This window comes from Lampetra fluviatilis, chromosome 42 (assembly GCF_964198595.1).
Source record: "Lampetra fluviatilis chromosome 42, kcLamFluv1.1, whole genome shotgun sequence".
In the NCBI taxonomy this organism is placed as follows: Eukaryota; Metazoa; Chordata; class Hyperoartia; order Petromyzontiformes; family Petromyzontidae; genus Lampetra; species Lampetra fluviatilis.
This window is the reverse complement of record NC_136316.1, coordinates 9,908,734-9,921,561: the sequence shown is the minus strand read 5'-3', so window position 1 is coordinate 9,921,561 and position 12,828 is coordinate 9,908,734. Positions and strand designations below refer to the sequence as shown.

General features: G+C 53.5%; 1 protein-coding gene across 1 annotated transcript in view; it reads left to right on the top strand.

Annotated features, from left to right (window-relative positions):
* The window catches only part of LOC144946733 (piezo-type mechanosensitive ion channel component 2-like), a 121,585-nt gene that overhangs the window by 50,718 nt on the left and 58,039 nt on the right, over positions 1–12,828 (top strand). The window contains exons 19-27 of the mRNA XM_078875864.1: positions 2,152–2,533; positions 4,336–4,562; positions 5,328–5,504; positions 6,202–6,330; positions 7,294–7,494; positions 8,864–9,068; positions 10,515–10,616; positions 10,907–11,072; positions 11,826–12,069. Coding sequence (XP_078731990.1) covers positions 2,152–2,533; positions 4,336–4,562; positions 5,328–5,504; positions 6,202–6,330; positions 7,294–7,494; positions 8,864–9,068; positions 10,515–10,616; positions 10,907–11,072; positions 11,826–12,069 — 1,833 coding nt within the window. The remainder of the gene's footprint in view (positions 1–2,151; positions 2,534–4,335; positions 4,563–5,327; positions 5,505–6,201; positions 6,331–7,293; positions 7,495–8,863; positions 9,069–10,514; positions 10,617–10,906; positions 11,073–11,825; positions 12,070–12,828) is intronic.

The following is a 12,828-nucleotide window of genomic DNA, read 5'->3' as shown; positions in this document are numbered from 1 at the left end:
ACATCACAGTTGTGTGAAATAATGAAGCTCACAGACCAATTCGATTTAAATGAAAATTTGCTCGTTATTACAATGATGGGATCTTTTTTTCAAATTAACCCTTGTACCTGATATTTGGTGCACGAATCAAGCTAGGGTGCACCTAAACGAGCAAATATAAACAAATTATTACTACGTCACATAAACGCTTTAAACAATACAACTGTCCAGAATTATACTGTCACATATATCATGCTATTTTCAGGAATGGATGATGTTGAAGATAGGTTCTTACAATGGAACTGAATAAACCTTATTGGGCCAAGAAAAAACGAACTAAAAGTAATTAAATGACTTCGTGCACGCCCCTTCTGTAAGTACCGGACTTGCGAAAATAGCCTTTAAACAAAAATATATATTTTTAAGCAAACACAAAGTGGACTTGTTGAGCGGAGCTAGACTAGTCCTGCGAGGATCAGGCCTCGTCTAGGCTGGCTCGCGTTGCTGCTGCTGCTGAGGTGTGGGGGGTGGGGTGTGAGGTGTGAGGTGTGGGGTGTGAGGTGTGAGGTGTGGGGTGTGGGGTGTGAGGTGCTGCTGGGGTGTGGGGTGTGAGGTGTGGGGTGTGAGGTGTGGGGTGTGAGGTGTGAGGTGTGAGGTGTGGGGTGTGAGGTGTGAGGTGTGGGGTGTGAGGTGTGGGGTGTGGGTGTGGGGTGCTACTGGGGTGTGGGGTGCTGCTGCTTCTGCTGGTAACTCCCTGCCCCCCCTCCGTCTCTCACTAACGCTCTCCCCTGTGTGTCCAGCATCAAGGAAAATCTAGGCAAAAGGCGTCCCCAGTAAGTGTGTGTACGTGCCATGAATTGGCTTGTGCAGGTTCCTCCAAGCCAACGTTCATGAGCCAAACCCCCCTCGACTCTTCCATTCCACCACGTTCCCGGTGCATCGTTGCACGGGGCTGTGCTGTTGTTGTTGTCGTAGTTCTTGTTGTTGTTGTCGCCGTGCGTCGCAGTGTGTCGCTGGGTGAGTGGTGGCATAGCGGTTCGTCAGGGCGTGGCGACGCTTCAATTAAAATCAGTTCTTAAGCTCGCGACGCACACTCCATTTCCTGAAGTTGACAGGATCCCGGGAGTCACTAACAAACACACTGAGCTACTTTCTCAGAAACCTAGGTTTGATTTCTGCCATGCAAGTTGGAACCTGTCCTAAGCCTCATCAAGGTTCACTCAGCCTTGTGTGGTTCCCGGCCACACCACCACTTCGTGTGTCACGCCACACTCAATGGGTGTTTGCTGATAGCACTTGCCCGTCTGGTCTGTAAGGTGGGGAGATCTCCGGTGATCTTTGCATGCTTAGCGGCCGTGTGGCGTGATGATTATATGTACGCATGTTGAACTTCTTTCGCACAGTACGTAGCCAACCGTGCTGAACAGAGGTGCGGGGGAAGGACAACAAACTAAACACATTGTGGCTGCATTGTGGTAACATCCTAGTAACTTAAGGTTGAATTTCTAAAGGCCGCACGGGAAATGGGTGACCTCTACTTGGCCTGGACCCACCCGAGGTTAGCTCAGCCCGAGAGTGAATAATCGGCAAGGCGTGGGGTAGTATGGCAAGAGCAACACTTGGGAGACAGAGATGGCCAGGCATGCACGGTGCTGGCATGTGTGCTGTTTCGGCCTGAACAGCCACCATCAGCATTTGCTGTGACAGTTCAGAAGGCTCTTCGGTGGACTGTTGTTGTTTTCATTCCGATGTTTACATTCATGTGTGTGCATGAGTACACGTACAATGCCAACTTTATATTCTGTACTTCAGTCCTGTAGCATTCGCTTCAGCCCGCTTTTAAATTCTCAGTCAAGTAGAAAAAAAAGTTGATGCGATATTTAACAGCGGTGGCGGTTTTTTCTCAAAGTTCGCCAGGGCCGTGAACACCGTAACCATGGAAACACTGCCCCACCGTCGTGTTTCGCTTTTCCCATTTACTTAGATTTTGGTTCCCGTACCACGGGCTTTTCCCCCCCTCTGAGTGGTTCTATGCCCACCCATGAACACGATCACGCTACAGGGGTTGCCGTACGTTGTATGTATGCAGCACGCATCATTCTGTTTCACCGCCTTGTGCCATTCAGCTCCACGCATTCATTCCCTGTTTTCGGGGATCGCCATTGACCGCAGCACTCATTGAGCAAGGCCTCGCATTGTCATCGAGTGGATTGTCCGCAGCTTGCCGCCACCCCGCACCGTCGACCCATTCGTCAAGCGCGCCACCGTCGCACGCCACGCATCTCCTCGCCCCCCCCCCCCCTCCGAGAGCCACGTGCGTCAACCGCGGATGTTCTGGTCGCCTGCCTGCCGTTGCCGCCGTGCCACGTTCCTACTACAAGCTGTGCCGTGTGCGCCAGGCTTGCCACGGACGAGGGGAGCCTCCCGGACGTGGGCATGCAGAGAAATGGAGCGGTAGGGGAGCAGCCGGGAGGCGGGGAAGAGGGTGTGGTGGGCGAGAAGGAATCAGCGGAGTACTCCACGGAGGACCGGGATTCCCCGCCGCCTGACGGAGGTAAGATTCGTCCCACCGCTGCGACGACGGGTGCCGCTTGTGACGACGATCGACGATGCGGCTACGGGGTGTGCAGGCAGTGCAACTGCACCGGTGCCCACAAGCCGGAGGGGCTCCGCCGAAGAGGTTGTAGCGGTGTTGGAGAGAGCACCGCGTGTGTCGTTCCTCCCACCAGGGCCCATGCCAACCACGCGACACCTATGACTCCCGCGATGGCAAAGTAACCACAGTGGGTTTAACACGTAGGCTTTTACGATCAATATTATTATCCATAATAGAAGTTCAGGCTGGTTGTAAGTAACGGCGAAACGTCGTACTCGAATTATAAATGTTGTGGGTTTACTCTCCAACACACCGGTGTGCTGAACTAGTAACGAATTGTCATGTTTTGTTTACATGACAAACCGTGCTAATTGGTTGTGTCGGGTGGTGGTGGCGGTTTAACGACACGTTTATATTTACTTGATCTAACCAAAAAAAACCCTCTTATGGATCACCACAGGGGATTGGCAGGGATTGCATTGCTGTCTATGGGACCCTCTTTTCACCTCATAATCTCCAGGCTGTCTCCGCCGGTGGTGGAAATTCCACATTCCTATTACCTATTTTTTTATTCCATCGTCTTACGTGACCACTCCATTTTCAACTGTAAAGGCACCCGAAGCTGTGTGGACCTCAGGCCGTGCCAGCCGAGAGTGTGACGTGTCATTGCTGACACGCGGGCCCTTTGATGAGAGACACCCTGGAGGGTGTGAGGCCGTCCCCCTGCTCCAGCGAGTGTGGGGCAGTGCTATATTCATCGGCGACCCTGAGCCGGTGCTGGAACATTCCACATTCCCATGGCTGGGGCCATCCTCGATATAAATAAACACTTGTGAAGATGGCACTGACGCGTGGAGAGGTAGGTGCATGTTTGGAATTACTTCGAGAGACAGAAAAATAGGGATTCGCGAACACACGCAGGTGAAATGCTTGAGCAGAGTAAGCACAGCATAATTTTGCCTTCAGCCAAGCAAGTTTGCTGGGGCTGGACGTAAACTAAAACTAAACTTTTTTTATTTTACCAGGTAAGGCCCACTGAGCTACGTAGCTCTGTTTTCAGAAGTGACCTGGCCTCAAATGTAACTCAACGAAGTGGCTTATCACGTGTAAATTTGTTTCAGCCAAATATTCTAAACGCATGTTTCCAAACATGGAGGGGAAAACCGGAGGACCCGGAAAAAAAATCCACGCGATCAGGGGGAGAGAGACACCGCAAACTCTGAATATACAGCAGGCGCCAGGGTCGGGATCGAACCCGTGACCTGCATAGCAGGCAAGGGAGATCGCCACCGTGGTGCCCAGGACCTGTCACCAGAAGGGACGATGGCGGATCGTCGAGACTCACAACGGAGCGACAGCCAAGGGAGGGAACGCACCGGAAGGACGTCGAGTGTGAAAATGGAGCGATGAAATCGGCTCGCGTGATTTGGAGCGTGTCGGTGCTCAGTGGATCGTTGCATTGCGGGACTGTGGGGCTTGGGGAGGCCTTCATCCAGCAGTGGATAGATCTTTTGCACCTAATGTAGCCAATCGTGCTAATCGGAGGTGCGGGGGAGGACAATAAACTAAATACAAAAAGCAGTTCTAAAGAAATTAGTTTATCAATCTAGATGATTAAAAAGTGCATAGGTCCAGTGGGCTCTCTAATATCGTAAGGAAGAGCGTTCAAGACAGCCGCAGAAGCGCACCTGAATGCGCGCGATGCAGTGATGAGTAAAGATGGCACTGATGATCCAGAGTGCACACTTTTGCCTTGACAGAGAAAGAAGAGGATGAGGATGAGGACGATGAAATGGAGACGGAGGAGGAGGAAGAGGAGGAAGAGGAGGAGCGGAACAAGTGGATGCTGGTGCTCGACCGGCTGACGGTGCTCTTCCTCAAGTCGGTTGACATTCTGCGCAAGGTGCAGACCCTGGCCTGGCGCATCCTGGAGCTGCACATCATCAAGGTCGTCTCCTTCTACATCATCTGGATCTCCCTCAAGGACGTGAGCACTCGCACGCAGCAGGCTGCGGCCCAGCGTCCGCGTCCGGTTCACGCGCGCCTCCAGTCGGTGGCGGCTGAGGGCTCAACCCTCTAGGCCAGGGGTCGGCAACCCGCGGCTCCGGAGCCGCGTGCGGTGGCTCTTTAAGGGCCGCATCGTGACGTCATTCATTAACAACCCCAACGTCTCGTATTCATATTGCATTGCGGCTCTTCAAAAATGTAGTTATTTTTTCGTACCGAATTCTAATAAAAAAAATCTTCTTGTTATTTTGGTTGCTGACCCCTCCTCTAGATGGTTCGAAGCCAGGCCAATTGCTCTCGATGACAAAGCTCCTCGCTTCAAACGTATCTCCAGACGAGTAGCCCACTCGCTCGTTCAGAGCTCGACAGGACCACGTGCTAAGTAAACAACACACACGTGTGTTGGTGGCTCTAGAATGCGTGGCCGCTTATTATGCAGATCAAGCACCTAGCACTTTGGGAGAACAAACAACAACACGTTGTACAACACGGACACGCCTCAGGTGACGACGACAGCCTTCCCTCGCCGCATCAGGTTCATGTTAACCCTTCGCTATTGATGTCTGGTTAATGCTAACCGCATCCAGTTCATGTTAACCCTTCTTTCGCGATGTCATCGCTTGGGACACTGAACCTATCGTTTTGCCGACCTCCCGCTCTGAGTAGCAGGAATCGAAGCTCCTGCTGCTGCTGCCGCCGGTGGTGGAGCACGCGGTGGCGCTGGTCGTGTGTGCGCGCTGTGCAGGTGTCCCTGATGAACTCACTCTTCCTGGGGCTCTGGGTGTTCGCGCTGCCGTGCGTGCGCTTCCGGCCGCTCGCCGCGTCCATCAGCACCGTGTGGGCGTGCGTGCTCATCATCTGCAAGATGATCTACCAGCTGGACACCATCGACCCCATCCACTACTCCAGCAACTGCTCGGTGGTGCGGAGCGTCAGTCGGGGACGCTTCGCGCGCGACGCTGGGACCCAGACCATTTCTCCGCTTATTCTACGCGATCGGCGACTTGCGTCGCAACGCATCTCAAACATTTGAAAGGGCGTTCCCAGTGTCAGCTGTCCATGTGGTCACAAGGTGACCTCCAGCACCTGGCCTCCAAACGGGCGCTAGTCTGCCAGCAGGGGGTGATGATTGCTGCTGTGTGTAATACCTATTGAGTCATTTGCCAAATGTGGACAATAACGCCGGCTGACAACAATGGCGTTTTAAATGAAGTCGGGGAGATGTTTAACGTCGCTTTGGTTGAACTGTGTTTGTCTGTGTGTCCGTGTGGGGAGCGGCAGTGTAGCGGTTCGTGCGCTGCGCTACGAACCTGGTGACCCGGGTTCGATACCCGCTCACGGCCAAGACCATTGACGATGATCTGAACAGGTCCTGGGCCTCCCCTAGGTCGACTCAGCCTCAAATTAGTACTTGGTGTGATGTGTAAATATCGCCACTAGGGAGACAAAGGCGTCCGGGCGTGGTGTTGGCCACCCACCCCCTCGTGTGCCGTGCCGGCCTCCATAGGTGCTAGCTAACAGCACTTGCCTCAACAGTCTGTTCCAGGCTATACGGGGGATCTTTGTCTTTGTTTGTGTCTCTGTGTGTGTTCATGTGCTTGCTCGATGCGGCGTGATAGCCACTGCTGAATGAGACGTCGTTGGAGACGGAGGAGCTGCTGCGAGGCTCCACACTGTACGCTGGGCCCGTTGATCCCCTGCCTTGGGTCGGGATTCGCAAATCACGGCCGGTGTTCTCCTACATCCGGGTACGGCGCCCATACACACCCCACACACCGCCATACGGCGCCCACACACACAATGGTGTGTTGGAGAGTAAATCCACGAAAATTACAATTTTGAGTCCTGTTACGTTTCACTGGTCATTACATCCAGCATCATCGGGCGATTTTGCCAGAATTAGCAAAAGTAATTGACACGTTTTGTTTACGTGACAAACCTGACTGGTTGGTTGTGTCGGGTGGTGGCGGGTTCACGACACATTTATGCTTACGCGATCTAACCCAAAAAACCTTGATTATGAATAATATTGGTCGCGAAAGCCTCCGTGTCAAACGGAGATAGTGTCTCCATCCTCACATACCGCATAGAGATCTTTACCTGTACCTGGAGACAAGGCATATCCACGTCATCTATAGCATAAGCCTGGGATAATTAGGTTTGCCTTCAATGTTCTATGCTGCCACCCGGGAACTTTAAAGGTCTCACCGTGCCTCTGCTACAGAGCAGCGCTCTTCATCTCCGCGGAAGAAATTCCTTCTTGGCGTGGTGAGGCCCGGCGTTCTGTTGGCAGGCCACTGTTGGTTACCCACGTGATCGCTCCGGAATCGTATTGATCCTGAAGGGATTACGGGTTGAATCTACCCAAAGCAGGGGTTTGAACTCCCGACCGTCCGGCTGCTGCGGGCCGTGGCAGCGGAGGTCAGCGGCGCGAACGTGAGGCCGTCGTTGCTACTGAAGTGAGAATTGAGAGGCAGCTGCTCATTTCGATTTCACGTCCCTGGACCAGTCGTGGAGGTTTCACATTCCTGTGCCAGGGGCCAAGGACACCCACTGTTCCTCACCAAGTGGTACCGTTTTTTATCGAATCCAGAGACACGATGGGCCGAGTCGCCCCCCCCCCCCCCATCGCAATTTGACCTCGCTCGTCATACCGCTGGGTGCGCGCGTGGCCATCGCACGATGACCCCCCCCCCCCCCTGCTTGTGCAGCACCACGTGGTGGCGCTGGCGCTGCTGGTGGTGGAGATCACGGTGATGAGGCGGCAGCTCTACCACCGGCTGCACTTCGGCCTCACGCCGCCGCTCATGAGCACCGTCTTCGAAAACGTGTCGCGGCGCAACCTGGACGAGGGCATCGTGGGCTGCATCAAGTACTTCATCAACTACGGCTTCTACAAGTTCGGCCTCGAGGTAGCGTGCCGCTGCTCGCTCACCAGTTTGCACCACTTTACGGCAGGATGTACAGGCATGGTGTGCATGCATAATATATGTGAATTACCCCAGGCTAGGATATGTTAACTACCTCGCCTGGTGTGTAGGAGGTCGCGGGTTCGATCCTGACCCTGATACCTGCTGTATATTTGGAGTTTGCGTGTCTCTCTCCCCATGGTCGCGTGGATTTTTCTCCGGGTCCTCCGGGGTTTTCCCTCAACATTTATGATCAACGTCATTTACCACGTGATAAGCCACTTCGTTGAGCTATCATTTGTGGCCAGGTCACTTCTGAAAAAGAGCTGCATAGCTCAGTGGGCCTTACCTGGTGAAATAAAAAATTGTTTAGTTTAGTTCTACAAGTTGGGCCTCGAGGTACTGCGACCACTCCGTGGGTCCGGTGCAGGCGGCCGCGGCGTCCTCATGGATCGGTGGCGCCTGCTTTTGCCGCTGCCCGTAAATTAGCGGATTCTCAAATCCGTCCATGCGGAGCGTGTGGCTGTTTCTCCTTGTCCGTGTTTAGTTTTCCCCACGCACTCCGGTTTCCTGCCACTTGCCAAGCACTCAGATTCGGAGTCTTTATGTAAACTGGAGGAGGAATCCGATGAGCTGTAAAGCTCTTTTTCACGGATTTTCCATTAGCGTCACGGGATGAACAACAACAAACGATATAATAGTGCAGAACAGAGGCAAGCAATTCAATAAAAATAAATAACTTCATCGTGACTTAAAGCTTTCGCGACTGCAGGAAATCATTAGTTGGGTCTTTCGGTAAAGTCACGTAGATAGGTTCAAAGAAAATAACAAAGTAGATTTTTGTTATTTTCTTTGAACCTATCTACGTGAATTTACCGAAAGACCCAAAAAATATAAATACATATAAATGAAGTGCATAAGTACAAAAATTCCTGCCGATTTGTCAACACCAAATGTAAACAACAGTCGCAGACCACAGCAAGACAACAACACACAGTCCCTCAATTAAATTGCACATTAAAATTTAACTGTCGATACAAGAGGGGGGTGGGGAGGGTAAGGATCAACGCTACAAATCACATTAACAAATGTGGTTCTATCCAGCAACTAATCTTCCACTTCAGGATATCAATCATCCCAATCCACAGGACAATAAACAAAGGGGCGTTAATTGTTGTATTGGTATTGTAGTAGGGCACGGCTGTGAGATACCACGATGACATCAAAGTCTCACGGTTGCAGCACAGAAGTCTCAAGTGTCCGCCGAGCGCTTCGGCCTAGAAGCAAGTTGCCGTGTGTGAACGCGCCGCCCGTTCCCCCGCCCGTTCACCCGCCCATTCCCCCGCCCGTTCCCCCGCTCGCCCGCGGCCAGATCTGCTTGCTGACGGCGGTGAACACGGTGGGCCAGCGCATGGACCTGTACGCGTGCCTCCACGGGGCCTGCATGCTGGCGCTCATGGCCCGCCGGCGCCGCAAGGCCATCGCGCAGGCCTGGCCGCGATACTGCCTCTTCCTGGCGTCGCTCATGCTCTTCCAGTACCTGCTGTGCATCGGCATCCCCCCAGCTCTCTGCAAGGGTGGGCGCACGCAAGCCACCGCTTCTTCGCTCGGCAGTCGCGTACCACCCCCCCCTCCCCCGCCCCCCCCCCCCCGTGAGGGCAGCAGCAAGAGTTGGTGGATCGCCACACGAGTGTTGCGAAACTCCGAGGAACCTTACCGTGGCTTGCTAGGGAAAGGCGGTACAGCAAAAACGTGGACTCGAGTTGTTCCATCCGTTTGGGATCGAGTGTTTCCCCTTTGCACGCGTGGGTTTTCTCCGGGTGCTCCAGTTTCCTCCCACGTGTAAAACACTCTTTAATCGGTTGATAACACCTCAGCATATAGAGGACCGCAGAGTATGGGCATTTGTTAGCGCCGGCACTTTGCGCAGCTGCATCCCTGCGCCTCTGAGTTGTCCTCTACGAGAGTGAACGAATATTGTGCGGCACGTTACAAGTTGACATTCTAAAAGACTTTATATTAAACTGATAAGCTACATGAGCACCTTTGTTCGTGGCGATGTCTCGAACGTTAGATGTTTTTCTCTTCCGTGGTCTCACGGTCGAAGGATTCGTCGCGAAACCGTTTGCGAGTCGATAGCATCCTGCCCAGCAGCATCGTCTTCAAAATGTTGCCCACAAAGGCTATCTTACGGAGGGTTCTAGTGGGTGGAAATGTGAGGGTGCCGGGCCCCGGGCCACGTAGCCGGTGGGTCAGCGTGGGCAACCTAACTTGCAACGGCCTCTGGTGACCGCCGGCCTCGTGTGTGGCGCGGCGGCTCCCTGCTGCGGAGTGACGTACGGAAGCGACGCGGTGATTAACCCTTTCCCATCATGATGACGTACGAATACGTACGTGGACGTCATCAGTGTTTCTTCCGATTGCGTTTTGATGACGTTTGTACATTCTGTTATCAAAACCTACGCCATCGGATTGGAATCGGAAGTAAAAGGCCATGCGGGAGGGTGCCTGGCACAGTTTGGCGCCATCTATTATAGAGTGCGGTCGTGTCGCTCTGGTTCTCTGCGGTGAGAACAATGTCTTTATAAACAGCGGCGCTACGCCTCTCTAAATAAAATTAATGATGAACTGCTCGCGCGTGCCGAGATTCGGTGGTGAACGGGACACCCACCCTGCCACTTGCAAACGTCTTGGAACGGGGAAGGGTTAAGGAGGGCAAGAGGAGGAGGCGTTCCTTTTGGGATCGTCATCGTTCCTCTATCTTACCCTGTACGCAGATTAGATAAAAGTAAAATACTGTCCGAATAATATGATTGCATTTTTACTACACTAAAATGTAAGGTAATCTGTAATGAGAGTTTTATATGAGTTGTTGAGGAGTAACCCCCCCTCCACCCCTGTGCACGCGCCCACCGCGTGCCGCTTGGACACTGTGCGTGCCGCATGGACACTGTGCGTGCCGCATGGACACTGTGCGTGCCGCGTGGACACTCTGCGTGCCGCGTGGACACTGTGCGTGCCAGAGTACCCATGGAGGTTCGCCGGAGCCACTTTCAACTCCAACCTCATCAAGTGGCTCTTCTTTCCCGACTTCGCAATGAGACCCAACCCCATCCTCATCATCTGTGAGCAACCACACCTACTACTCCCCTACCACTCCTGCACCTCCTCACGCGATGTCATATCTCCTCATCGGTCACCGCACCTCCTCACCTGAAGCCACAATGCATCGTTACTTTTATTTAGCGCTCTTCAGTGTCCGGACCTCACAAAGCACTCAAGGCACCTCAGCAACCGAGTTTCATACCTCGCTATCACAGAAAACACCTCCTCCACCTCCGTGTTCCTTCCTCCCTCCCTCCCCCCTCCACCTCCCCTGGCCGTGCGCGGCGCCCTGTGCGCGAGGGCCCCTCAGACGACTGCATGCTGCTGCTGGTGGCGTCGCTGCAGCTGTGCGTGTTCGAGGAGGAGAACCGTGCGGCCGTGCGCCTGCAGGCCGGGGACAACGTGGAGGTTTGCTGGAGCCTCAACGCCGTCGACTTCAGCTCCGACAACCCCGTGCCCGACTTCATCCACTGCAAGTGGGTCCATGGAGCTGACGGCCGATGGCGATCAAGAAAGAGCATTTCGATATTTTTGCGCCAACGTTGTCACCGTCTCATCTCCTCGCCGATTCGTGTTTTACGCCGTCCCATTGAATGCAGCGGAAATCCACCGTAAACGTGCGTGAAGTGTGAATCGCGCGTGTGCGCTCGCTCATCAATCGTGCGTCGTCAGCGAGGGACCGTTGCGCCAAACGCGTGACCTCTTGCGGCAGCGTTCGCGTAAGCCACTCTTGCTGTCTCGAGTGATTTGTTGGATCCTCAGATCATGGGGGTGGTGGCGACCACGGGGATGGCGTTGCCGTTCCTTCCGTGCGTGTGCATGGAACTTTGAAAATGTTTTTTTTTCGTCTCCTGCAAATGCATCCCGATTGTGCTACGGTGGTGTACTTCCACGGGGCGGAGACTCCGTTCAGCATCCTTGCCAAGCGGTGGTCAGCACTCAGTGCAGAAGCATATTTAATGTGAAGGTTTTTTGTTGTCTTTGTAATGGCATTGGTGACCGAGCTCAGAGCCACCAGCTTGCCACTCTTAGGCAGCCAGCTCATCACCTCCGATTTAGCACGGTCGGCTACGTACGGTGCGAAAGAAGTTCAACGTACGTACGTATATACGTATGTACATACGTACGTACGTACATCACGGGCGGCTGCCCCGATTCACTCGGCGGCGCCGGCTCAGCACGCCGACCTCTTGAGCCCCCGGGCCCGTGCTCTTGCCGTCCTCTCCCAGGTCCTACCTGGACATGATCAAGGTGATCCTCTTCAGCTACCTCTTCTGGTTCGTCCTCATCGTGATTTTCTTCGCGGGCACCATGCGCATCAGCTTCTTCTGCATGGGCTACCTCGTGGGCTGCTTCTACTTCCTGCTGTTCGGCGGGCAGCTGCTGCTGCAGCCGCTGCGCCGGACGCTGTTGCTGTGGGACTACATGATCGCCTACAACGTGACCGTCATCATTGTGAAGAACGTGCTCTCCGTGAGTGCCGCCCGCACGCACGGCCGCCCCACCGGACGCTGGCGGTACTCACAAGTGCTGTGTAATTGTGCGTCCGCAGGCGATGTTGAGCCACGGTTCGTAAGTTGGCGAGCCTATTGCTAAAGTCGAGGTCAAGATAGGGCACTGAGCTCAATCCCCCTTCCACTTACTCCGTGGGCACCTGGCCTCGGGATTGTCGTTTGCAGAATATCTGTACCCCTGCCCCTCATCGCTCGTCCGTGTCAATACACTTGTACTCACTGGCAGAGCCAGGGGGGAGGGGGGGCTGGCACGTGCCCCCCCAATGATCCGATCAAAATACATAATTTCGATCGGATTATTAGGGTTTATTAGTAATAAATCGGCATTTTGCGACTGCCACTGTGTAGCATATTATTACGTGCCAGGGACTCTATGAGATGATAGAACAATAGTCTGAGTCCATAATTGGCAATAAGTAACGGCAAAGCAGTTATAAGTGACTCACAGAATTGTCCGCAGTTGCGTATACAGGACACGACTTCCCTGAAGGCATTCACCTTCAGCGAGCGCCAAGCCGAACACACGGTGCGGTTCGAATTCGACCCTCGATCGATGGCTGCCATCGCCACACGCGCGTCGAATTAAAAGCAAGGGACAAGTCCTTACTTACTAACAACTCCTCTATCATTTTTCATTGCTGGAGGGGTTGCCCCCCTTATCTGAAAATCCTGGCTCCGCCATTGCTTTTATTCTTAGTTAATAACAATTTTTTTCATT